The sequence below is a fragment of the Martes martes genome, assembly GCF_963455335.1.
Source record: "Martes martes genome assembly, chromosome: 6".
In the NCBI taxonomy this organism is placed as follows: Eukaryota; Metazoa; Chordata; class Mammalia; order Carnivora; family Mustelidae; genus Martes; species Martes martes.
The window spans coordinates 88,796,636-88,821,846 of record NC_137893.1 but is presented as its reverse complement, the minus strand read 5'-3'; the positions used below and the strand labels follow the sequence as shown (position 1 = coordinate 88,821,846).

General features: G+C 45.3%; 2 protein-coding genes across 4 annotated transcripts in view; one reads left to right on the top strand and one right to left on the bottom strand.

Moving 5' to 3' along the window:
• Nucleotides 1-32: 32 nt before the first annotated feature.
• Nucleotides 33-13,652, top strand: PRPH2 (peripherin 2; the record flags this gene model as incomplete). Its single annotated transcript, XM_080807229.1, has 3 exons — nucleotides 33-613; nucleotides 10,348-10,594; nucleotides 13,440-13,652. The coding sequence occupies 3 exons, from the start codon at nucleotides 33-35 to the stop codon at nucleotides 13,650-13,652; spliced, it is 1,041 nt and encodes a 346-aa protein (XP_080663355.1).
• Nucleotides 13,653-17,759: 4,107 nt separating this feature from the next.
• Nucleotides 17,760-25,211, bottom strand: part of UBR2 (ubiquitin protein ligase E3 component n-recognin 2) — a 124,117-nt gene continuing 116,665 nt past the window's right edge. For all 3 annotated transcript variants that reach the window (XM_080807224.1, XM_080807225.1, XM_080807223.1), the window contains exons 44-47: nucleotides 24,787-24,864; nucleotides 23,711-23,881; nucleotides 21,580-21,681; nucleotides 17,760-19,976 (exon numbers count right to left, since the gene is read on the bottom strand). In XM_080807224.1, coding sequence (XP_080663350.1) covers nucleotides 19,835-19,976; nucleotides 21,580-21,681; nucleotides 23,711-23,881; nucleotides 24,787-24,864 — 493 coding nt within the window. In that variant the 3' untranslated portion in view covers nucleotides 17,760-19,834. The remainder of the gene's footprint in view (nucleotides 19,977-21,579; nucleotides 21,682-23,710; nucleotides 23,882-24,786; nucleotides 24,865-25,211) is intronic.

Here is a 25,211-nt window from a genome sequence, read left to right as displayed (position 1 = left end):
GTGGGAAGCTGCCTGGACTGCACTCGGCAAGCATGGCGCTGCTGAAGGTCAAATTTGACCAGATGAAGCGGGTGAAATTGGCCCAAGGGCTCTGGCTCATGAACTGGCTCTCGGTATTGGCTGGCATCGTCATCTTCAGCCTAGGGCTGTTCCTTAAGATCGAACTGCGGAAGAGGAGCGAAGTGATGAATAATTCAGAGAGCCATTTTGTGCCCAACTCCTTGATAGGGATGGGGGTGCTGTCCTGTGTCTTCAACTCTTTGGCAGGCAAGATCTGCTATGACGCCCTGGACCCTGCCAAGTACGCCAAGTGGAAGCCATGGCTGAAGCCATACTTGGCTGTCTGTGTCCTCTTCAACATTGCCCTCTTGCTGGTGACCCTCTGCTGCTTCCTCATGCGGGGCTCCCTGGAGAGCACCCTGGCCCACGGGCTCAAGAATGGCATGAAGTACTACCGAGACACAGATACCCCTGGCAGGTGTTTCATGAAGAAGACCATCGACATGCTGCAGATTGAGTTCAAATGCTGTGGCAACAATGGCTTTCGAGACTGGTTTGAGATTCAGTGGATCAGCAATCGCTACTTGGACTTCTCCTCCAAAGAAGTCAAAGAGTGAGTGGTCTCTGGTCCTGGGGTCAGAGCTAGATGGGGACTCGGAGGCCCATGGGGGTGCTCTGTGTGCACAACTTAGTACGGTGTGTGGGAGGCTGGATTCAGTTGGCCCATAGGAAGTTGCCAATATGCTAACATTTTTGACCTATAAAGATGGCGATGTCGTATGTTCCACCTAATGTCTGGCTAAGGAATGGCTGGGAGGAAGGTGTCAAGTTATAGAAGTTGCTTGGATAGGAGTCTCCAGGGAGGAAGACACAGCCAGGAATGTGAGTCTGCTTCATTCGGTAGGGATGGGGCATTCACAGATCACAAATCCTGAGATATCATTTGGTTCTTCGTCTTATTCACTCAAAGTTCATGCATTCAGTCCCAGAACTTAAATTTCCTGATTAGTTCCCTTGTTTTCCAACCTTCTGACTCGGAGCATCTCAAGGTGTTTGTCCTTGGGTGTGGTGGAAAGAGCAGAGGACAGGGCAGTCAGGAGGTCCAGGCTATAGTCTAGGATGTGTTATAACTTAGCTTGTGACCTTGGGTAAGTCACTTGCCACTCTGGTCCCCTGCTTGCCCATCTTTTAAATGAAGGCACTGGAATAGATAATCTTGAGAGGTCACCTCCTAGCTCCATCTAGAGCCTGGCATACAGCAGGTGCCTATCAAATGCCTGCTGATGTGTACTTCTTGAATCACGATAGCGTGAAATGATAATGTTTCTAGAGTATTTGTGGTGTGCATAAAAATAAAATCCTGAGGTGCGACGTAGTACTGGTGAGCTAGAGGTGGAGGTAAGAGCGGCTGACTCTGGCCTGCTGCTCTTCCCAAAAGACCCACCATTATGGGTCTCAAGTCATTTTCCAGGGAAAGGGCAGCCTGCCCTGAGCCCATGGCTCGTCCTCACCTCTTCTTTCCGTCCCATCCAACCCATTCCCTGGCTGAGGTAAGGGGTCAGCTGTTCATCCAGGGTGGTCCTGGGTAAGACTGGTGAGTCCAGGGGGACTTGCGCACAGGGTGCTGGGCACGCCGGCAGCAGGACACGGCTGAAGCCCGGACAACACCCAGGAAGCCCAGATGGGCTAGCTTAGCTGCACCTCAGATGGAAGGAAAGTCAGACTGAAGGTCACTGTTGGGGCTTCTATTTTCTCTGTGGATAGGGATTACGGCTACAAATCTCCAGTCAAGGAGAGGCTGGTAAACCGCTTTGCCCTTCCTAGGTGACAGGTCTTGCAGGGACAGCACAAGGTGGCAGGACTCACACAAGCTGCCGCAGGAGGGACAGGCAGAATTCCTGGGGATGGGAGTGGGAGAGGGTTGAAGCTGAAACAGTCTTTGTGAGCAAATAAGAAAGGGCTTTACTTTTTCCTGTCATTTTCCTTGATTGCCTTCTGCACAGAGTTAGTTGCGGGAGAGATGTACAAAGTCTCTCTGTAATCCCCAAATCTCCTCTTGCCCCGGAGCAGAGAAATTCTCTAGCTTGTTCTATTCCCAATGGCTGGCTTATCTGCATTGTCAGGCAAACAGCAGGCTTGATCTGAACCACCTCAATGCTTCATACCAACTTGCTGGAGTGAAACTATCCTAACTTGCTGACTTGAAAAAAAGTTTCTCAGCTACACAAAAAAATGCAGTGACAACATTAAGAGAAACAAAAACAGGAAAAAGAATTCAAGCCAGATTCTCACCCACCACTGACTAATGGCTTTAATTTCCTCCCATTTTGGTTTAGTTTTGTTAAACATTTACATAATAAATAGCGTAACCATGGAATAAATATAACTGAGCGCCCCATTTTGTAATATGATCACGTAATACTTGCATAATGTTCAAAACAACTGTTTTCTCTCCAGATTTGTTTAAATACAATTGACAAATAGCCTAGTGTGTGTTTAAGGCACAGAACATGTTGATTTGATACACTTAGGTATTGCAAAGTGATTACTAGGTCACGTTAGCTGACACGTGCGTCATGGCATGTAATGGCCATTGCTTTTTTGTGGTGAGAACTCTCTTAGCAAGTTTCAAGGATCTAACACAGTATAGTTAACTATAATCGCCATGTTGTGCAGGAGATCCCCAGAACTTACTCATCTTATCACTGGAAGTTTGTACCCTTTCACCAACATCTCCCTTTCCCTCTCCCCGCCACCAGCAACCGCAACCACCAGTCTAGTCTCTGTTTCTATGTGTTTGGTTTTTTAGATTTTACAGGTCAGGGAGATCATCCAGTATTTGTGTAAAGGGATCATGTTTCAGTGATGCATCATATTACACTCACTGAAAGGACACACTTGGGCATTTAGGGTGTTCTAATTTGCCTCTTCGGGTAACACTGGAGTAGGCTTTGGCTTCTGACTCTTTGTCTCTGTCTCTCTCTTACTTCCCTTAGGCTAAGTTTCCAGGTGGAGAATGTACCTGTTGGCTGTAACTTTTCATAAAGCTGGTTTTAAGACACAATGTTAGAACTGAAATGCCTTTCTCCTTTCCAAAACCTCCCACAATGTCACCCTCCTGTGCTAAGGGTACAGCCTCATAGGGTCACCTTCACAGAGAGAGGACCACATCACTGCTTTCTGCAAATTCTCGTGTTTGACCAGTAGACAACACCTGTGAGTGAGGGGAGCCTCCTGGGGTGTGGAGTGGCATTTCCTCCCTTTCCCGATGCTCACATTTTTTTCATGTCCTGACTTCTTTACTTAGGAGGATTATTAGTTTTCCTGACAAAGCTGGCCCCTGAAAATCCTCCTCTGAACAATCAAGTGTATTTACTTTTGGGGAGGCCAAGCGCTGGGAAGTAGGAAGCATTTACTTTCTCTGGGTTTTCTCAGCAGCACACTCAGTGGAGGGATCCAGAGGCAGCAGACCCAAGAGAGGCAGGGGTGGGGCCTGGCCAGAGGGCAGGACCAGGGAGCAGCGGCATCTTCCACCAAGACTTTTTTTTTCTGAAAGATTTTATTTATTTATTTGACAGAGATCACAAGTAGGCAAAAAGGCAGGCAGAGAGAGAGGGGGGAAGCAGGCCCCCCGCGGAACAGAGAGCCCAATGTGGGGCTCGATCTCAGGACCCCGAGATCATGACCTGAGCCAAAGACAGAGGCTTAATCCACTGAGCCACCCAGGCACCTCCACTTTTGTTTATTTTACTCTAGAACAGTTACTGTCATGCCATGTGTGTATTGAAGGAATGGGGCTATTTGTCCTAAAGAATTCCTCACATTCTCAGCCAGGCAACAGCAGCCAAGTGGTGTCATCTAACTTGTTCTTCTGTCCCCTGCATTTCCCCATAAGCCAGTAGTTAGGGCTGAGGTGGACTCGGATTCAGGTTTGGTTTTAGCAAGAACACTTCCTGGGGTGCCTTGTATATCTTAATGCATTACATGAAGAGAGTGAAGTCTTCAGTCAGTTTATAGCAATTCCTTCAAAGTGTCCCCCTGATTTCAGGATGAGCAGAGCTTTAGTGTCTTGGGGTGAGAGGCCTTAGCACCAGGAACTGTCACAGCCAGGAGGGCTTGGCCTGGAGCCCTCAGTCTGAAGGAGAAGTTGGCACCAAGCTCTCTCAGTTTCCCATCCCACTCAGGGAATCCACAGGCTACAGACTTCTGTTCACTCTTTCTGAACAATTTACAGACATTTCATGAAGACCAGACCTTGGCTAGGAGCTCCCCGAAGGCAAGACTGAGTTTCCCCTCAGACTGGGACTCCTTGAGGGCTGTGCTGTATCTCCTCCTCAGAGTGGGGTTCTCCTGAGGGCAGGACTATATATCCTCCCATCAGACTGAGGCTTCCTGAGGGCAGGACTGTATCTCCCCACTCAGACTGGGGCTTCTTGAGGGCTGTGTGGTTTCTTCCCACCTCGGACTGGGGCTGCCTGAGGACAACGCCCAGGACAGCATGGGGGAGGCAGGCCTGACTTGATAGAGGGTGAAACTTCCCTGGGCCCCCAGCCTAGGATCTGTTGGGGTCTCACACCTCTGGAAGCAGGTCCCACACCCCCGCTCCTCTAGAAGCATCACCTTGTTTACTTACTGCTTGTCCTGGTTCCAATCACAGATTAAGGCCCCACTCACCCTCTTAAGACAAAGCCAGGCAAGGAGAGCTCCTTAGGTGGTGAGCTGGCTATTTATATCAGAGTTTTTCCCAGGCTACAAATCTTGCTCTGCTCAGGGCTCACCAGGGCTTGTAAGGGTCTTGATTAAGATAAGACCTGTTTTCTAGCATACTCAGCCGCAGCCAAGTCATATATGACTTGGGAAAATCATCATGTCAGAGTTTTCCTGGAAAAACGAATATAATTTAGGAGGTAAATCAATAAATGAACAAGGAAAGGCATATGGAAATAAACAGTGGAGGGGAGTGGGGAAGGCAGGAATATAACTGATAATGAATCAATCCCCAACTGGAATGTTAAGTGACACTTGTGGGAACCTTGGCAATTCACTTGGCCTTTGTCAGACTCAGTTTTCTCATCTGAGAAAGGACATGAGAGGGGTGCGGTAGAGAGTAAATGGAATAATACACATATAGCAGGTGATACACAGCAGCACAGTATTAGCATTTCCTTAGATTTTTTTTTTTTTTGAATGTTACTGGACATAAAGTACTGCAGGTGGTGAGGGAAGACACAAATGGGAGATGCAGCCCTGCCCTCAGGGAGCCCAGTGTGAGGAGGAGTCACAGCCCTGCCCTCAGAGAGCTCCTCTGAGGGGAGACACAGCCTTGTCCTCAGGGAGCCCCAGTCTGAGGGGGGAGACACAGTCCTGCAGTCAGGTAGCCCAGTCTGAGGAGGAGACACAGCCTTGCCCTCAGGAAGCCCCAGTCTGAGGGGGAGACACAGCTTCTGACCTCAGGGAGCCCCCATCTGAGGGGAGACACAGCCTTGTCCTCAGGGAACCCCAGTCTGAGGGGAGACAGAGCCTAGTCCTCAGGGAGCCCCAGTCTGAGGGGGAAGACACAATCCTAACTCAGAGAATCCCAATCTGAGGGGAGACGTAGCTTTGCCTTAACAAGGCTAGCAAGGTGATTTTTTCCACTTGGGGGAGTGAGCTACGTGAGGAGGAAAGAAAAGGGATCTCCAGAAGGCCAGCCTGCAGAGTAAGGGTAGCTCAGAGCCTCACTGGCCTCAGCTCACAGAACTGCAAGCCTGGCCTTCACTTCAGATACACATGTAGTATGTATGAGGCAGGTCCGTAGGCTTTACCCCAGCTTAATACGCCTGGAAGTGCATAAGGAGCAAGAACCTCCAACAGACAGGAAGGACCTGAGAGACTCTGAAGAATCTCTGAGGGGAGGAGTGGGCAACTGCTGTAGGCTAGTCTCCCACTTCTTGTTCACCACTTCTTCTGTAGAATAATCTGGTGGATTGCAAGGTCCTGCCCAGCTGGCCATGGGCATTCTCTGAGGGCCTGTGTCAAGTGCATTCCACACCTTGCCTCATTTAAATCTCCCCACAGCTCCCAAGAGGGTAATCCCCAACTCACAGAGGTCCAGAGGATGAAGTTCCACAGATTAGAAAGGAAGACTTGGGACTCAAAGTCTGGGTCCCTCTACTATCTCCACTCTTCTCATGGGGACATTGGGAATGGCTCAGGTGGGATATTGTGTTGGTGGGAGAAAGCTCAAGTGACAGCCTGCAGATCAGGAAAAAGGACAGACAGTTGCCTCCCCGTTGGGGAATCGAACCCCGGTCTCCCGCGTGACAGGCGAAGGACAGACAGAAATTGAGCTCAGAGACCCCCAGCATCAAGAGACTGGGGATGGGAGATTACTGTCTGCTCAGTTGGGCAGGGACTGCTGGCTCAAGAAGGGGACAGGAATCCCAAACTGATAGCCTTTCTGCTTCAGTCTTCCCAACTTGGACCACCCAGGGTCCCACCACCAGGTGCTGAGCTGGGTCTGCAGGGAGAGAGCAGAGTGGTTTCTGCTCCCACTGTGCTCTTGGTGCACTCAGTTAGACTCAAGGAAGAACTTCAGTGGCAACCGCTTTAGTCAGCGACAAATGTCTAATAGGGCTTGCCTCAGGTCAGCAGTGAGCTCTGCTCTTATAGACATGGTTGCTGTCCCCACAGAAGACTCTCATAGTCTCTTCTTCTTGGTTGGCAGAAACCCTGCCAACTGCTCCTAAGTGTCTACTGCCCAGTGGTGTTGAGTGGTCTGTTCATTGTCACAGCTGTTTCCTGAGGGCACACAGAGCACATGTGAAGGCTCCTGCTCCATCGCCTCACCTAGGCTTGGCCATGAGTCCATGCTTGTTGCGAACTTACTATGTACCAGCCACTCTTCCAAGACTTTTTACATGCATGCCTTCATACGATCTCATGTCAATTCCATTTTACAGATGAGGAAGCTGAGTCCTAGAAAGGCGAAGGAACTTGTCCAGAGGAATGAACTGGGAGTAAGTTCAGGTGGTCCTGCTCTTACCACTGTTCTGGATCTCCTGTGTACCCAGAGCCACCCATTCTCTGGGCAAGGGTCCTGCCCAGGGAGTAGAGGTCAGGGACTGGAGAGTGTGTGGAAATATGGTCACCATAACCCAGGCAAGGACTGTTCTGGAACCAAGGAGGCCACATTGTGCAGAACCTTCCTGAAGTCTTAATTATACTGATCAACAGACAGTTCACAGAAATGGAACCACACATGACCCTTCAACATAGCAGAAGATACTCAACTTTATTCAAAATGAGGAAAATGGAAGTTAGATACTATTTTCCAGCTATCAGGTTGGCAAAGGTCAAAAATCAAACCTGTGTGGGTATGGCCATGAAGGGTAGGTTGTCTCATGCATGTCTGTTGGGGATGTGATTGTACGAACTCCAGAGTGAAATATGGCAGGGATCTAGGGATCTAGGGTAATCACAGATGGACCTTTGATGCAGGGATACCTCTCTAGGAATTGACCCTCTAGATATATTCACAATACCCAAAATGTTTGTATTGACAGGACACTGGGAAAACCCTAAATATCCAGCAGTAGGGAACTGACTAGTATCCCACGGATCACCTGTACAATGGTGATACCATGCAGCTCATTAAAAACCTGGAGGACAGGGGCGCCTGGGTGGCTCAGTGGGTTAAAGCCTCTGCCTTCAGCTCAGGTCATGATCCCAGGGTCCTGGGATCGAGCCCTGCATCAGGCTCTCTGCTCGGCAGGGAGCCTGCTTTTTCCACTCTCTCTGCCTGCTTCTCTGCCTACTTGTGATCTCTGTCAAATAAGTAAATAAAACCTTTTCAAAAAATTAAAAAAAAAAAAGAACGTCCATCACTAATTAAAAAAAAAAAAACCTGGAGAACACTCTCCACTAGTAGACATAAAAAGATCTCTAAGATTCTGCTAAGGGAAAAGAGAAAGGTTCAAGACAGTACATTACCATCTGGGTAAAAAACAGGAAGATTAAGAATATCTGCAGATTCTGTGTTTACTTTTCATGTATGAAGCCTTTTTATTATTTATTTATTAAAAGATTTTATTTATTTGATAGAGAGAGACACAGCTGAGAGAGGGAACACAAGCGGGGAAGTAGGAGAGGGAGAACCAGGCTTCCCGCTGAACAGGGACCCTGATTCGGGTTTCGATCCCAGGATTATGACCCGAGCCGAAGGCAGATGCCCAATGACCGAGCCACCCAGGTGCCCTGTATGAAACCTTTTTAGAAGGACAGACAGTTGGCTACAGCTGGGTGCACCTGGAGGTCAAGGGACAAGAATGAGTGGGAGACTAAACACGGACATTTAGAAGCTAAACATTGAAATTATCATTTCAATGAACATTGTTGAAAAGAATTTCTTTTTTTTAATGTTTTTTGAAGATTTTATTTATTTGGGAGAGAGCAGGAGAGAGAAAGAGAGCGAGAGCACAAGTGGGGGTAGGGGCAGAGGGCGAGGGAGAAACAGGCTTCCCACTGAGCAGGGAGGCCCATGCGGGGCTCAATCCCAGGATCCTGAGATCATGACCTGAGCCAAAGGCAGACGCTTAACTGAGCCACCCAGGCGCCCCTTGAAAACAATTTCTATTACTTACTTATATATTATTGAGGTATAGTTGACATGCAACATTATATTAGTTTTAGGATACAACATATGATTTTCTGTTTGAATAAAATGCAAAGTCACCACAATAAATCTAGCTAGCATCCATCACCATATATAGTTAGAGAATTTTTTTTCTGGTGATAAGAAACTTCAAGATTAACTCTCTTGGCAGCTTTCAAATAGGCTATACAGCATTATTAACTATAGTCACCATGCTGTATATTACATCCCCAGGACTTATTTATTTATAACTGGAAGCATCTACTGTGGTCACCAGCAGCCAACCTGCCTCTGGCAACCACAAATTTTCTCTGTATCTATAAACTTGGTTTTTTGGCTTGTTTTGTTTTTAGAGTCCACATATAAGTGAGATCAAATTGTATTTGTCTTTATTATTTCACTTGGCATAATGTCCTCTAGGTCCATCCATGTTGTTGCAAATGGTAAGATTTCTTTTTTTATAGATTTCTTTTAAAGATTTTTAAAAAAATATTTTATTTTTTTAACACAGAGAGATCACAAGTAGGTAGAGAGGCAGGCAGAGAGAGAGGGGGGAGCAGGCTCCCCGCTGAGCAGAGAGCCCAATGCGGGACTCGATCCCAGGACCCTGAGATCATGACCTGAGCCGAAGGCAGAGGCTTAACCCACTGAGCCACCCAGGTACCCCTTAAAGATTTTTTTTATAGTTGAATAATATACCATTGTGTGTGTGTATCAAAGTTTCTTTATCCATTCACCCATTAACGGACACTTAAGTTGTTGCCATGTTTTGGCTTTTATAAATAATGCTGGAGTGAACACAGGGATACATATATCTTTTCAACTTAATATCTTCTTCTTTCAAGATTTTATTTTTAAGTAATCTCTACACTCAATATGGGGCCTGAACTCACAACCCTGAGCTGACGGCAAGGACTGTGACTGTCCAGTCTCATTCCCTGCCTGCACACAGACCCTGGGCCAGAGCAGGACTTCTGGAAACATCTCTTGAATAGAACTGGTCTGGCCAGAGGGAGCCTTGGTTCCCAGTGACTTGTTATTGGGAGACAGAAGGTTGGAGACAGGGCTGGGGGCTAAAGGTTGTTGGCAAGTCTTGTCCCAGTCACCACCTGTCCTGCTCCTCTTCCTACCAGCTTGACATGGTTCCAAATAATCCCTGCAGGCCAGGGCCTGGCAGTCCACAGGGTGGTTGGATGAATTTATACATTTCTTACTGACTTGCTTCTTGATTCATCATCTGTCTCAACCCTGTAGGACATTAGCTCTGGGAAGGCAGGGAGATTGGTTTTCTAGGGTCATTTCTCTCTCTCTCTCTCTCTTTTTTTTAAAAAATATTTTATTTATTTATGTGACAGAGAGAGACACAGTGAGAGAGGGAAGACAACCGGGGGCGGGGGGGTGAGAGAGGGAGAAGCAGGCTTCCCGCTGAGCAGGGAGCCCAATGCGGGGCTCAATCCCCAGGACCCTGGAATCATGACCTGAGCTGAAGGCAGACGCTTAATGACTGAGCCACCCAGGCACCCCATCATTTCTCTATCTTCAGCTCCTAGAACAGTGGCTGGCACGTAGTAGATGCACAACAAATATTTATCAAGAATGAATGAATGAACAAATGGATGAATGAATATTATAGATTTTTGGAGGCAGGAGATGGGGGTACCTGGCTCCTGGTGAAAAATCCAAGAAGCCTCTCTCAAGCCATCTTTCTCCTCTAGTCGCATCAAGAGCAATGTGGATGGGCGATACCTGGTGGATGGCGTTCCCTTCAGCTGCTGCAACCCCAGCTCACCACGGCCCTGCATTCAGTACCAGCTCACCAACAACTCAGCACATTACAGCTACGACCACCAGACGGAGGAGCTGAACCTGTGGGTGAATGGCTGCAGGGCTGCCCTGCTGAACTACTACAGCAGCCTCATGAACTCCATGGGTGCTGTCGCCCTCCTCGTCTGGCTCTTTGAGGTAGGCTTTAGGCCAGGTGGGGGCGAGGGAAGTGGGAGCTACCTGCCCCATTTGGATCTCATGGGTGGGGCCTGGCCTGGAGTGCTTGTCTCTCTCCTCGGAACCAGCCCTCAGCCTAGCTGTGGGTCAGGCAGGCCTAAGTTTCAATCCCAGCACCTCCATTACTTCTTGTTTCTTTCCTATGACTCAAAAAATAGTTTATTGAGGTGAAATTTATGGAACATAAAATGAACGATTTAAAGTGAGCAACTCAGTGGCAGTTAGTACATTCACAATGTTGTGTAACCATGACCTTTATCTAGCTCTAGATTTCCATCACTCCCAAAGAGAAGCTCATACCCATTAAGGAGCATACTCCCCACCTCCTTCCCCCCAGCCCCTGGCAACCGTTAATCTGTGCTCTGTTCTTGTGGATTTATCTATTCTGAACATTTTATATAAATGTCATCACAGTATGTAACTTTTCTGTCTGGCTTCCTTCACTTTGCATGTTTTAGAGGTTCATCCTGTGCCTTTGTTTTTTTCAGTCTGAGGTCGTGGAAAGTTATTTAACCTCTCTGTTATAGGGTGCCGATAGCACTTAGCTTTGGGACTCCTGGGGGGCAAAAGGAGATAATACGTACATTGTGTTCAGGAAATGGGAGCTGTTTGGATTTGTGATTCTCTGGAGACTCTGGTAGCAATTTAGCTGTTATTCTAATTAGTGTGTTCATCTGATCTCACCTGTAAGGCTTAGTTCCTCTCTGTATAGAAGAGCTTGGGATGTAGCCATTTATTCATTTATTGAAGAGTTAGTTCTTAAACACTAAGGGGTGCTAGGCGCTGTCCTGGGTGCTGAATGAAAGCAAGTATTACGGAGTGATAAACTGTGGAGATAGAGAGGGTGACTTCGGGGCTCCTGCTTTGTGCTAATAGCAGAAAATCCAGACCCCCAGATTCACAAGTACAAAGCAAGAAGTCTTAGGTGGGGAAACTTTGTCCATTAGAGAAGATTCACTAAAAGTTTCCTTTAAGTAAGTTGTTCTCTTAGTGCTATGGAAGTTCACACATAGTTGTGCCCTTGGCTGAAATGACTACTTCTAACTCACTACATCACATTAGAGGTACTGTACAGTCTCGGGGGTGGGCTGGGTGGGAAGAGAGGGCTTCTTCTAGTGTCGAGGCAAACGAATATCGTTTTATTGGCCATTGACTCCTTGAGGCACAGTCTTGGGAATGAGTGGGTAGAGCTGGGCGAGAAGCTTACTGCTAGAAGGTCAGAAGGTTGTGTTCCCTGAAAACCCATGAAAAGAAGACTGAAAGGACAACAGAAGTCAGTGGGAAAACGGGGTTCCACTGGTTGCCTCTCAGTTTGCTCACAGTTCTAGGAAGCTAGTGACTGTATGAGATGAGGATCAGCTCACTGGAAACAGGGAGTAAATGCCCTTGACTTTTAGTTGAGGTCTTTGGTTAGCCGAACTCTGTAATGGGCACAAGGGTGGCTGAACTAACTAACGCTAGGACTGTGACCTGAGCCTTGCCCTCCTGGGCCTCACAATCCAATTAGGAGGTGACATCTAACTCATGAACCAAAGGGAGAACCATTACCAAAATCCATAATGCAGCAGTAAGCCTCCTTCAGGAAAGCAGGAGGGGATCAGAGTGGGAGCATGCATACCAGAAGGACCTCCTGGAGGTGAGTTTTTCCACCATAAAAATACTTTATTAAACTTTCAATAAACAATAACAAAAACCTAAAGCTATTAGTCTGATTAGTAGATTACTAATGTCATCTACTATCGCAATGATAAAATACTCCTTGAGCATTGATTCAGTAATGTTTCTTGAGGCCCTACTGCCATGGGGTGCTGTTCTAGGAGCTGGGAGACTGAATGAATGAGATGGATTAGGGGGTGGACATTCTCTGTTAGCAGGTCTCTCCGCCTCACAGTGTGTAAGAGAATAAAACCAGGAATCTGTGTAGAAACAAGTGGGTAACACAATACATTAGAACAGTGGAAACAGTACTCACCACACTAATAACCAACCACGGCCGACATGTCTATTCATCCTTACTGTGCACCACATACCGCGCTCTACGGCTACTGACATGACACAGCATGCACACGCAGCAGAGACACTCCATCTGAAAATCTGTAAACCAGATGAGTAAACTGAAGCTTCTTAGTCACATGGCTGGCTAAGTGCCAGGACTGGGATTTGAACCCAGGCATTTTGGCTCCATAGCCTGCTGCAATGACTGCTAGTGAACAAATCCAAACTAATCACCCACTCATCCCTGTACAAATCAAAACAACAAAAGGAGAGGAAACCACGTACAGTGATACTGTTTGCTGAGAAGGGGGTGACTTTAATTCTGTATAGCAAATAGTTACCCAACACCCAGTACAGGCCAAGCACCGTGCTAGGAATGGGGTGGTTATGAGGAGAAGCCTAGGACTAATGCCCTCAGAATGTGAGACCTGAGAGGAGGAAGGAGAGTGAGTAGCAGGGCACTCACTGAAGGCTAAAGCTGAATTAACAGGTGAATGTGGAGAGGAACAATGTTCCAGGCAAACAGCAAACAGTAAAAACTAGAGGGGAGAAAGTGTGGATGGGACCCTAAGGAGCCCAGGGTGACCAGAGAGAGAGGAGAATGGGGCTGGAGATGAGGCTGGAGAAGAGGCAGCTATCTCGAGCGCCAGGCCAGGCTGGTGTGCAGGCCCTCACCAACCGAGACTCCAGAGATCCTGCCACACTTGTGGGGCCCCGGGGTTGAAGAGGTTGGTGGCCTGCACAGTTTCCTAATAGCTCCAGCTCCCAGCTCTTTCTCCCAGACCTCCTCTAAATCTCTTCTCCCCACCAGGTGACCATCACGATTGGCCTGCGCTACCTACACACAGCACTGGAAAGTGTGTCCAACCCGGAAGACCCTGAGTGTGAGAGTGAGGGCTGGCTTCTGGAAAAGAGTGTGTCGGAGACTTGGAAGGCCTTTTTGGAGAGTCTGAAAAAGCTGGGCAAGAGTAACCAGGTGGAAGCTGAGGGTGCAGATGCGGGCCAGGCCCCAGAGGCTGGCTGATGGCCCCAGGGCCCCCCTCCCCTCCTGAACACGGAGAAGTAGCGGACTCCAAAAAGTGGATACACCCCCATCCAATCTGAATCTCCCAAGGAGGATGGCCATTTTACAGAGACTCTTCTGGATGGTGGGATTTAAAGTTTAGGATCCCTAAAAGCATTTGGCAAACATTTGTTGAATGACCTAAAAATGAATGAACCCCTACTCAGGCCCACTACTTTTGGATATGCCCTCACGGTGGACTCAGGGGGCCTCTCAGCGGATCACTCTTCATAGCACATGAATTCAGTTCCACCCCGAAGCTACTGGCCACACATGAGGGCAGCTCCCCTTTAAAGGGTATGCCATTACGAGCTCCAAGTTGCTTCATTCTGCATCCAAAGCATCACTCGGTGCACAAGCAGAGAAGTCTAAAAAATGTCCTAGCCATGTTGTCATCTTTTTTTTTTTTAATGCCAAGATCGACAGGTCAGCCATTTTATTTGTGTAATTGTGGAAGGAGGGGGCATTATACTTTTCTAAGAGTAATGCACTCTCAAAGCACTGAGGGCTTCACAAGAGGAAGTCTTCAATCATGGGGCAAAATAACCTAAAGACAGGGGATTACTTTCCTCACCAAAAACACAGTTAAAGGCTACTTTTGTGTCACAGTCCCATGCCCTCACTTAGCCTGGAGTGAGCCATGGGCTAAGGAAGTCAGGTTATTGGCATGTTCCGGCAACATCTCACCCCTCAAGTGCCAGCTGACCTCCTCTGGCTTGTCTGCGGAAGCACTGGGTTAGGTGGCTGCCCTTTACTGGAAGAGGAGCAACAATCAGATAAGAGTCCATCCTTTGGAGACCAGGCCTCACCTCTTGAGCGGCCCAGGAACACCCACACAGGTGGCCATGACAGCCTCCATGGACCACACGAATGGTCTACAGTGGAGGGTAAGGTGTCCTCTGGGAGATTCTTCCTGCTTCTTTCCCCAGATACCCATCCTGCAAAGCAATATTTCTGGAATGCCTCTGTATTAAAGAAGATTCTTTGAGACAGTCCATCTTCCCGAGCTAGTGATGGCAAGAGAAATTTTAACTTCTCTCAGAAAAGAGAAAAAAAGGAAGCTTTTAGGGGAAGGAGAGAATGACTTTGTTACTGTTCTAAAGTCTTCAGTGGGGAGAAAAAAACTTCTGGTGCTGCCTGGGGTATGTTCTGGGGCTCTAATTCTCCCGGGTGTAAGATCAGATCAAAGATATTTGGACACTGTCAGACTTTGGTCCCAGGTTTAATTTAATTAGACTTCCGAGTCTCTTTGAGACCAAAGAATGGTCCACATTGAAAATGCTGAGGGAGTCAGCCACCTCTGACAAGGGGCCTGGAACTCTCTCCCCTCAGGAGTGCTGAGAACCATCGTGAAAGTGCTGTTCTAGGCCCATGTGTAACTATGCTGTTAACAGCTGTATGATAGACATTAAAAATTACATTGTGTGAAAATCATTTGTGTTAAATGCCTATCTTAGCCTATTCAACAGTATGTTATCACAGCATCCCCAACTCTAGCTAGTATTTGTTAACAAAGCCAAATTGTACTTGACCCTAAAAGCAAGCGTTTCAACAGGGTAGCTATGTTTCAACAAGATGGGTGTTACCTCTCTCCCTCTTACTATTTCCTGTCTGTTAGAACAGTGATTATAAGGTTATCCAAATAATCTTGACATTTGCTAGTTTAGACCAGAGCTGAATTCATTTAATATGTGGAATCTTAGTTTAATGATTTAAGCAAAAATTCCAAACCATCTTTTTTCCTGCACTGGTCAAAACATATTTTCCCAAACAAGGAAATGTGAGTCTCTGTGGGCCAGGTTATAGGGCAGATGTAAATCTGAGAGCTGCTGGGAGGACTAAGGGTTAACTGACCTTACAATGAATATCCCTGGTTGGTTCAGAGCAGACTTAGGGCGACCTGCATTTATCAGGTCCTCTCAGGAAGCTGCCGGCAAGACTCTGTACCAGGACTTCCTTGTGTCTAATCTCAGTCTTTCCTGGGACAATGTAAATTCATTTCTCCCAAGGGACTCAGCCAGGTTTTCAATTCTGGCAGGCCTAGCCCAGGGGTAGGATAAGAAGAGGTAAAGGCATCACTTTAGGCCTTTTAAAACACTTACCCTATGATGAAGTAGGTACTAGTTACTTATTTTTTGAACGTTTAGGAAGACAAGTATCCTAGAATCCGTGGCTTTCAGTTTAAGAACCCATAGCCTCTTGCAACACTGTACAGTGCAGGGCTGATCCACCAGCAAATAAACCCCAAGTAACCTCAATACAAGTTAATAAGATTAAGTGCTTGCTCTTCATGGCCCCCTGCCCCTCCTTGTCCCGGCATCTGTAATGCTAGGCCAGCAGGTTTGCAGCTTAGCCGAGGTGGGGGTGGGGGAAGGGGGAGCCAAGACAGGGCTTCTGACCTACTACTGGGTAAGAACATGGCTCCTGAGGACAGTGCAACCAGCCAGCAGCACTGTGTGTTAGGAATAGGAATGTGGCAGTTGGGGGTCGGTGAGTGGGGATAGTATGTAAGTTAAGGGAGAGAGGGGATGCCTTCCTGGTCCTCAGTGGGCAGGAAACTAGCTTGAAGGGAGGAAACATCAGTCTTTAACTTCTGATGGTATGCTTTGTCCTCCCAAAAAGAGAATGAGTATAAACAGCAAAGTTAGAGAATGTTGTGCAAAGACGGTATCCAGTCGCTTAAGATAAAGGGGCGACTCCTAGTTATTTACCCAAGGAGAATGGAAATGTAGGTTCACACAAAAACCTGTACATTAATGTTTCCACTTTTTTCATATCACCAAAAACCACCCAAACATCCTTCACACCTGGTAACTGCATAAACATCTGCACAACGGAATGCGGCTCAGCAACCAAAATCATGCGGATGATTCTCCAACACATTAGTCTTCTTAGTGAGAGAAGCCAGGCGCAAAAGACTACATGTGATATGTATTTATAGACCATTCTGGAAGAGGCAAAACAAAGGGACAGAAAGGTTAGTGGTTGGCTGGGGTAAGGATGGGGCAAGAAGGTGACCATAAAGGGGCTTGAGGGAGCTTCGTGGGGACACAGAACTGTACTATTTGATTGTAGTGGTTGTTAAACAATGTATGCATTTGTTAAAATGCATAAAACTTTCCACTAAAAATTAGGGTGAATTTTACTGTGTGTAAAATAAACCTTAATAAACTTGACTTAAAAAAACAAGAGTACGGACAGAACAAGCAACATTTTCAGAGGGCCAATGCTAACATTATGACCAGGGAAGGGAGTAAGCTGGGAGCAGCACGAAAGGCCAGGAGACAGGGAAAATGGATAGAAACCTTGATTTCTTAGTTTATACCTTCCACTTTAAGGCAATTTTGAAAAGCACAGCAGAGCTCTTGTAGGTATTAACTCTCCTGCAAATGAAGGATATACGTGTTCTTACATGTGTCTCTCATATGCAGTGTCTGGGGACTGTGTAATTATAAGGACATGGAGATTACCAGGGAAGAAAGAGAAAGAAGAGTATAAACCTGGAGACAAGTCTTGTTGCTGAGAGAGACTTTGAGTGCTCTGTTTTCCCACTGATTTGAGGTTCAAAATGGTTCAGAAAGGTCATGAGTTGTCAAAGCCAATGAATACGAAGATTAACCAGCTGAAACGATGATCCAGCTATCTCTGGGAAGGTCAAGATGGTTTGTTTGGCTAATGGCCATAACTGACACTAATAATATAAGCATCTTAATTTTCAAGCTAATAAAGACGTCCCACTTTAGTTGTAGCAAGGTGACATGGGGAACATTTCCACAGAATTTATTTATTTATTTATTTATTTTTTTTAAAGATTTTTTTTTTTAAAGATTTTATTTATTATTTGACAGACAGAGATCACAAGTAGGCAGAGAGGCAGGCAGAGAGAGAGGGGGAAGCAGGCTCCCTGCCAGGCAGAGAGCCCGATGCGGGGCTCGATCCCAGGACCCCGGGATCATGACCTGAGCCGAAGGCAGAGGCTTTAACCCACTGAGCCACCCAGGTGCCCCATTTCCACAGAATTTAAATGTGTGAAACAAAACAGAAAGAAAATGTAGGCAGATCCAAAGTAATGTCAACACCTAAAGCATTTATTTTGATATCTTTAAACTTTTTACATATGATACATTCCAAATTTTACAAGTTGTCCACAGATATTAAAGTTATAGCCAATTTATTAAACAGATATGATTTTCCCTGATATGGAAAGCATGTTATATAAACATTTCTACAATAAACATAATACATGCGGAACAAATCATAAAAACTAAGATGATTCATTAGGGAAGGAAGACAATTAGCTTAATGATGCACACACTAGAAAATAAAGGGCATACGTGTGTTGCTATTTCATATAAGTTCATCATCTCTCAGACTCCCCGACATTTTCAGAAAATGAAATCCAGGGACACCCTCTGCTAACCAAGGACTTCTATGAAGTCATTCCTGAAAGCCAGAGTATTGCTATGATTTGGTGGAAATGTTTATAATCCATTTATAGAGGGAGAAACCTGGTCCTATTTTAAATTTAAGCTTGATGAACATCCGGAGAAAGGCCAAAAGAAGCTGGGCTTAAAAGCTAAAGGAATGGGGATGTGACAAATGCCAAAATAAACATTAAAATCACTATGCCATCCACAGCCCCAGATCTTAAGAATGGAAGAAAGGCCAGAAAAAGGGGTAAAGTGCTGGGTTCTAATTTGGATTTTCTTCCTGTTGGTCCTCCTCTCAGCTGGTGAGCCAGTCCCAAGCAAGAAGGGTTACGGTCATCCTTTCAGAAGAGGGCACTCCTGTCACACACTATCTTGGAGAAGCAGCAGTGAATGTGGCTTCTGCATTCCCACCACTTATTCTGACCCGAAGTCTGGATTTCTGACCTTCCTCCTGGGTTTACTGCAGTGTACGCAAAGCTGAGTGGAACAGAACTTTTAGATGCAGTTCAAAAAAACTGAGTGAAAGGGTTACTTGCACTGGCTAAAAAAAAATCCAAGAGCCTCTTATTATTCATTTGTCCCTCAGTCCCACCTTAGAGAGGCTCAGAATTTCTTCCTCCACTAAATCTGCCATCACTCTGTGTATTCAAGCTCTCAGCATACATATATCAAACGAGAGTGGCTGTGCGGTATATAAAAGTTATTTTACTAAGCGGCTATCATTCTAGGAAGGCACCTCTTAGTAAGAACAATAATGTTTAAAAATAATAAAAAGCCTGGGCACACAGGCTGTCCCAGGAATATCTACGTGAGCCAGCAGGTAAACAGCAATTCATCTAGTCCAGGAAGTGCTGGAAGGAGTAGGGGAACCTCAAAACACTGAGTTCTCATTTTTTCTGCTAGTGTTTGATTGATTCTAGATGCATACGATCTCTCAGTTTAGACTTAGAAATGGGAATATACTGTCTGAAAAATTAGGATATTCTAAGTTTCCAAAAAGCCCTTTAAATTGAGTTTTTCTCTCAAAGCCAAAAGTCTTGCAAAAAATAAAATAAAATAAAAATAAAAAAATAAAAATCCACTTCTATAGCCCTGAAAACCACCCAGCATATGAAGCAACCAGGCTCTCCCCTTCATCCCACAGGCTCCTCCTGTGCATTGTGCCCCAATCCGCTCGTAACCAATGGAGACAAGGGATAGCTGCTTTCAAAATCCACTGCTTTGCTCTTAGAGGTAGGGTCCTGTCAGCAGAGGGGACAGCGACCTAGTCCCAGTGTTGAGAGTCACTGAAAGGGACCAGGAAGTGTGACCCCAACAGACCACAGAGACTGTTTCCTGCTGCTGTCGAGTCAGCTTGAGGCCTGGAGTTCCTTGTGATCAGTAACGTAACATGGCTCAGACTACTGGGAACGGTCAAACACAGTCAGATGCCCAAAAAGGGCTGTGCTCAGCCTGGGAAGAGAAGCTCCTCGATGGATCCTAAAACTCAAGTAGTTATGTTTGAGGGGCACAGCAAACGGTGCAAGAAAATCCACTGATGGAAGATGATTTTCATCAGTCCCTGGAGCCAGAAACTATGAAAACAAAACTGGGAAGAAAAGCTTAAATAGAGAATTTATTTCCAAATTCAGCAGAATTTATTTCCTATTCTCTTTCTTGAAAAGCCAACTGGGTTACAAAAAATCCAAGTTTATGTTTTTGGTGGTGAAGTAATTATAAATGTTGCCAGTCAATGCCAACCAGTGTCTGATTTGCTTCCTGTGCATGTCCAATCTCCTCCGTGATACTGTGCTGGTGCCAAAGCTTCTGAATCTTCTTAAATCGCTCTTTGCACAAATGTAAAGGATTTCCCCGTCTAGAAGGAAGACGCATGTCACTCAGGATGCATTCTGTTTATTCATCTATTATACCCCAACCTTTCCTGATTTAGGAACAGTTACAAGTTACTGGTTTAAGCTCCTCTGCACAATTCCTGTTCGGCATGAGACTGTGGCTATTAACACATTAGCTCTGAAGGCTGGCTAGGAGCAGCTGGGAGTACGTGCTGAAAAGAAGAGGAAAATGTACACGAGCTACACTTACTCAAGCTGGGGTGAGGGAAGAGAGGGTAGGGTTGAGCAGGAAGGTCTGGGTGGAGAGGCTAGAACTATCCATGCATTGTTCACTTTGTTGGTAAAATGTCAGAAAAAAGGGAGAAGGCAGGGGAGAGGATGCAAGAATTGCAAGGGTAAAATACTCCCCAGAGTGCTCTTTCAGCCACAAAGTAGAAGCGAAGCAGCCAAGTGTGAATGACTTCCAGGTCTAATTGAACCAGAGAGAAGGTTTTGGTGAGTTCACGCTGGTGGCCTTTGCTCCTGATCAGAGCACATCAATCCTCTTACTCTCTTAACCAGGGCTCTTCTTCCTACAGCCCACACTCCTCAGGGCATCGGAAGAGCCATTACCAGGTGGCATATGCCTGTAAACTTGCGGCCGAGCTCATGGGGCAGGCCCCTATTTATCTTGCCTTGGTTTCCAGGTCTTCATTTTCTGCTCCCCAAGGCTGGATGGTTCTATCTAGGTTAAAATTTTCATCTCCTCTGGGCAAAGAGATGGTCTAAAAGAAGTTACTAGTGCTCGAGGGAACTGCCGTTAGCATTTTCTCATGCTATAATAGAAGCAACCAGAGTAGAAGTGATTAAGCCTCAAATACTGTTGTATTGCTCTATATGTTCTATATATTTGTCCCCATACTCTTAAGTTAAAAGGTAGCACATTTCTCTCTCTCTTTTTTAAAAGTAGGCTCCACACCCAGCATGGGGTTTGAACTCATGATCCTGAGATCAAGAGCTGCATGCTCCACTGACTGAGCCAGCTGGGCGCCACAAGCACATCTCTTACCAATTAAGATTTGCTCTTTTACATCATCTGAACAACACTGGGTCTCCTCATACAAAGCAACACAAATCACAACAGGCTATCCCTGCAGTGTTCTGATGCTGTCGATGCCATGTGGCCATTTCAATGGTTCCCTAGAGTGATAAATGGAAAAAAATTGCACTCTCTCCATTTCTTTTCCCTTATCTGTCCTGATGGCCTTCATGACATTAAAAAAATATATATTTTATTTATTTGAGAGAGGATAGAGAGACAGAGTACAAACAGGTGCAGAGGCAGAGGGACAAGCAGACTCTTTGGTGAGCAGGGCTTGATTCCAGAACCCTGAGATCATGACCTGAGCCAAGGTCAGATGCTTAACCAACTGAGCAACCCAGGTGCCCCGACTCATGACATTCTGAGGGCTGGGTAAGAGAATCCCCAATGAAGCAGACAGGGCGCCCTTCTTGGATCCATCTCTGCCAGAACGGCTCTACAGCCGCCAGACTATTAGCCTCACTCAGGATGATCACATTCACTATGAGCTGATGGCTCTGGAGGCCTAGGGTCAGCCAACCCAGCCCCCTATGATGGGCTCTTACCTGAGTCCCTGGTCAGTCTCCCCATAGTCATCAAGGTAAGGAGGAGAGTAAAAACAGCCTTTGGTTTTGCCAGCTAAAAATAGCACCTGACATTCCCGCACTCTGTAGAGAGACCATTACACATTACATATTAGTAACCGATGCTTGGATTCGTTCCTAATGGACTGAAATCTTATAAAACTAAACACCAGTGTTAGAAGAAACATTCAAGCAAAGATACTTCAAGTATCAACACATCTGCCCAAGTTTTAAAATAACTAAAATGATTGTACTGTAACCAATAATTACTGCATTGTAAATCAGTACAGCGAGGGTGAGGAACATTTTGGACTACGAATCAATGGCTCATGTAATACTAGCATTTAAAACATTATGAAGTGTGAGAGAGATAGTTAGCTTTTTTTTTTTTTTTAAAGATTGTATTTATTCATTTGAGAGAGAGAGACAGCACAAGCAGGGGGAGGGGAAGAGGGAGAGAGAGAGAAGCAGACTTCCCACTGCTTGGAGCATGGAGCCTGATGTGGAGCTTGATCCCAGAATCGGAGATTGTGACCTGACCAAGGGTAGAGGCTGAACCATCTGAGCTATCCAGAAGCTCTGATAGTTAACTTCTAAACATAAAATAGTTACTGACATTTTAACCACTATTATGAAGAAATTGTTCATTTAAAAAATGTACAAAAACACTGATTGATTTGAAACACAAAGTAACACCATACATGACTGAAACGAGTTTGAAATATGCGAGACAAGAGAAACTGCTTTTTGATTTCTCCTAAGGGCTATTTAAAAATGTGTCTCCCAATCCCTTTGAGAGGTGTGCCTGACCTTTTTTGGGTATTAATAATTTGGCTCAATTCAACATTTACTGAGAACCTGTCATAAAGAAAAACTGTCAGGCTCCAGGGGACTAAGCTACCTAAGATACAGACCTAATTAATGCCTCAGGCGAGCTCAAACTCTTGTCACTTCTCTCCTTCAAACCCTGAACTGAGTTTTTTCACTCAGAGGTGTCACCAGGACATAGCAAGCCCCAAGACTCCCCACCTTGAGCACATTACTCCAGTGACATGAGCCTCACTGCTGTTTCCTGAACACAGCAGGCACATTCCCCAGCAATTTTCACAATTGCTGTACCCTCCCCAGAGTGTTCTCCCCACTTCTTTCAGTGTTTATTTAAAAGTCACCTTCGTGGTTCCCTAAATAAAATCCAACTCCCCATCTGCCATTTCATATTCCTCTCGCTGCTTTAGTTTTTCTCTTCTGAGTGTATCACTTTCTAAATTCTTATCAGCCTTATTTTTTCATCTCCCACACTAGAAAATGAGTTCCACAAAGGTAGAGATTTTGGTCTGTTTTGCTGACTACTGCGTTCTCAAAGTCCAGTACACAGTAGTCACAGTATTTGTGGTTTGTTGTCTAATATAACCACAGTTGATCCTAGAACACGGCAGTTAGAGATGCTGCCGCTGCTGCCATGCAGCTGAGTACCTGCATTTAACTTCTGACTCTCCCAAAACTTAACTACCAATAGCTCACTGTTGACTGGAAGCTTTACCAATAACACAGACAATTTATGAACACACGTCTCGCATGTTTTATGTATTATGTACTGTATTCTTTTAATAAAGCAAGCAAGAGAAAAGTGTTATTAAGAAACTCAGAAGGAAGAGAAAATACATTTGCAGCACTACACTGTATTTACTGAAAAAAATCTATGTATGAGCGGACTTGAATATAGTTCCAAACCATGTTATTCAAGGGTCAACGGTATACACATCAGCCAGTGATATGTTATGGATCCCAAACCCTAAGGATACAACTAAAGAAGTAATTTTGACTGATCTGGGCAGGAAATCAAGGACAACTAAAGTTTCACACTAGAATGAGGCACAAAGAAAGTTGAACTGAATTGCCACGGAAGTGGGAAGGATGACAATGGAAGAAGCAGCAAAGAGACAGCATGAGCCAAACAGATGTGAGGAGACAAGGCTCCCATGTTCCTTGAATGAGTAAAACAAGGAGAACAGCATTCTCAAAATTCTCTGCAACACAGTAGTTTCTTATGCTATCCCTCAACATGCACATACCATGGCAGATGCAAAGTGAACAGCTCCTGTCAGGGTCTTACCTGAGGAAGATGCCCACCCCTGAACCACAGGAGTAGGTGTGAGCTGTGCAGGCTCCCACGTCTTCCCCTTCCAGTTCAGTCTGACAGCAGTAGCTCTGGGAGCACAACAGAGTTCCACACACAAGGCACAGAGTGGGGGCTCTGCTCTTATCACCACCTGATTTGGGGCACCTCCATGGAACAAAAAAAACCTCAAGTCATTGCTCTAAAATAGAGTGGCTAAAGAGCTGATGGTGGTAAAGGCACCCTGGACCAAATTCTGCAACATCAAGCAGAGCTGAAGATGCCTATATCCTACGGCCCAGACAAATTTACTTCTGGAATTGGGAACATCTCACACAAGTACCATGTATTGGAAACATTCATTCAACAACTGGAAAAGAGGTAAATTAAAATCAGTAAGAGAAAAAAACAGTAAATTCTGTTGTGAAGAAATACTACACAACACGAAAACTGATGAGTTAATAGTTATGTATGTTGAAAGTATAAAAAACCCCTGACAAACAGTGCTGAGTGCAAGAAACTATAGAATATGTACAACAGAGTGCCATTTTTAAAGTTTAGAAAGGCAAAATATGCTGCTTGGGAATACAAACATTAGTTGCTAACATATAAATGTAGCAGAAGCCTGATACTCTGTGTAGAACAGGGGGTCTGTGCAGGGGGTGGAGGAGGACGAACACGAGAAGTGTAGAGAAGAGGTACACAAGGCAGGGTCAATTGCCTCGGTATTGTTCCGGTTTTTACACTACCCATTATTCTTACGCAGTTTCTGCATCAAATGTTTACAAATACTACTAAGGGCTCTTATTACTTTAAAGTGCAAACAGTTATTTAGATAACCTGTAATGAATCCAATCTGTCACCCATCAGCGTTTCTCATACCTTATTCTGAACCTTATTCCGAAGCGTTCTGGAATGGTGCTGTTACAAGATGGGCAGTGAAAAACACTACCAAAGTTCTAATTCCCTGACCCAAACAAAATGGAACAACAACAAAATCCCCTCAAATCTGTATAGAACAATGAGTGCTTCCAGTGGTAAGAAATGCCCAACACTTGAATATCAGAACTTACGAGAAATTAGATGCTTGATTAATGAGGCTGCTGTAATCCTCTGGAAGGTCTATTAATTTGTTGGATTCTCTTGGATAGCTAAAACAAAACGAAACAAACCAATAAACAAAAAGCCACATATAAAACCAGTCAGAAGTCATAGTATAATAATGTCATAGTATAATAAGTCATAGTATAATAATAATAGTATAATAATAAGGTAACTCTTAGTTGAAACAAATAAAGGAAGACTCAATCTGAGTGACTGGGTATTATCACAGTGGTAAGAGAAGCCACAATAAAAGATTCAAAAGACATTCTTTTTTAAAAAAGATGCAGTATCTTTATTATTAGTATTTTAAAAATTTTTAGGAAAGCTCTATGCCCAACATGGGGCTTGAACTCACAACCCCAAGATCAAGAGTCCCATGTTCTCCCACTGAGCC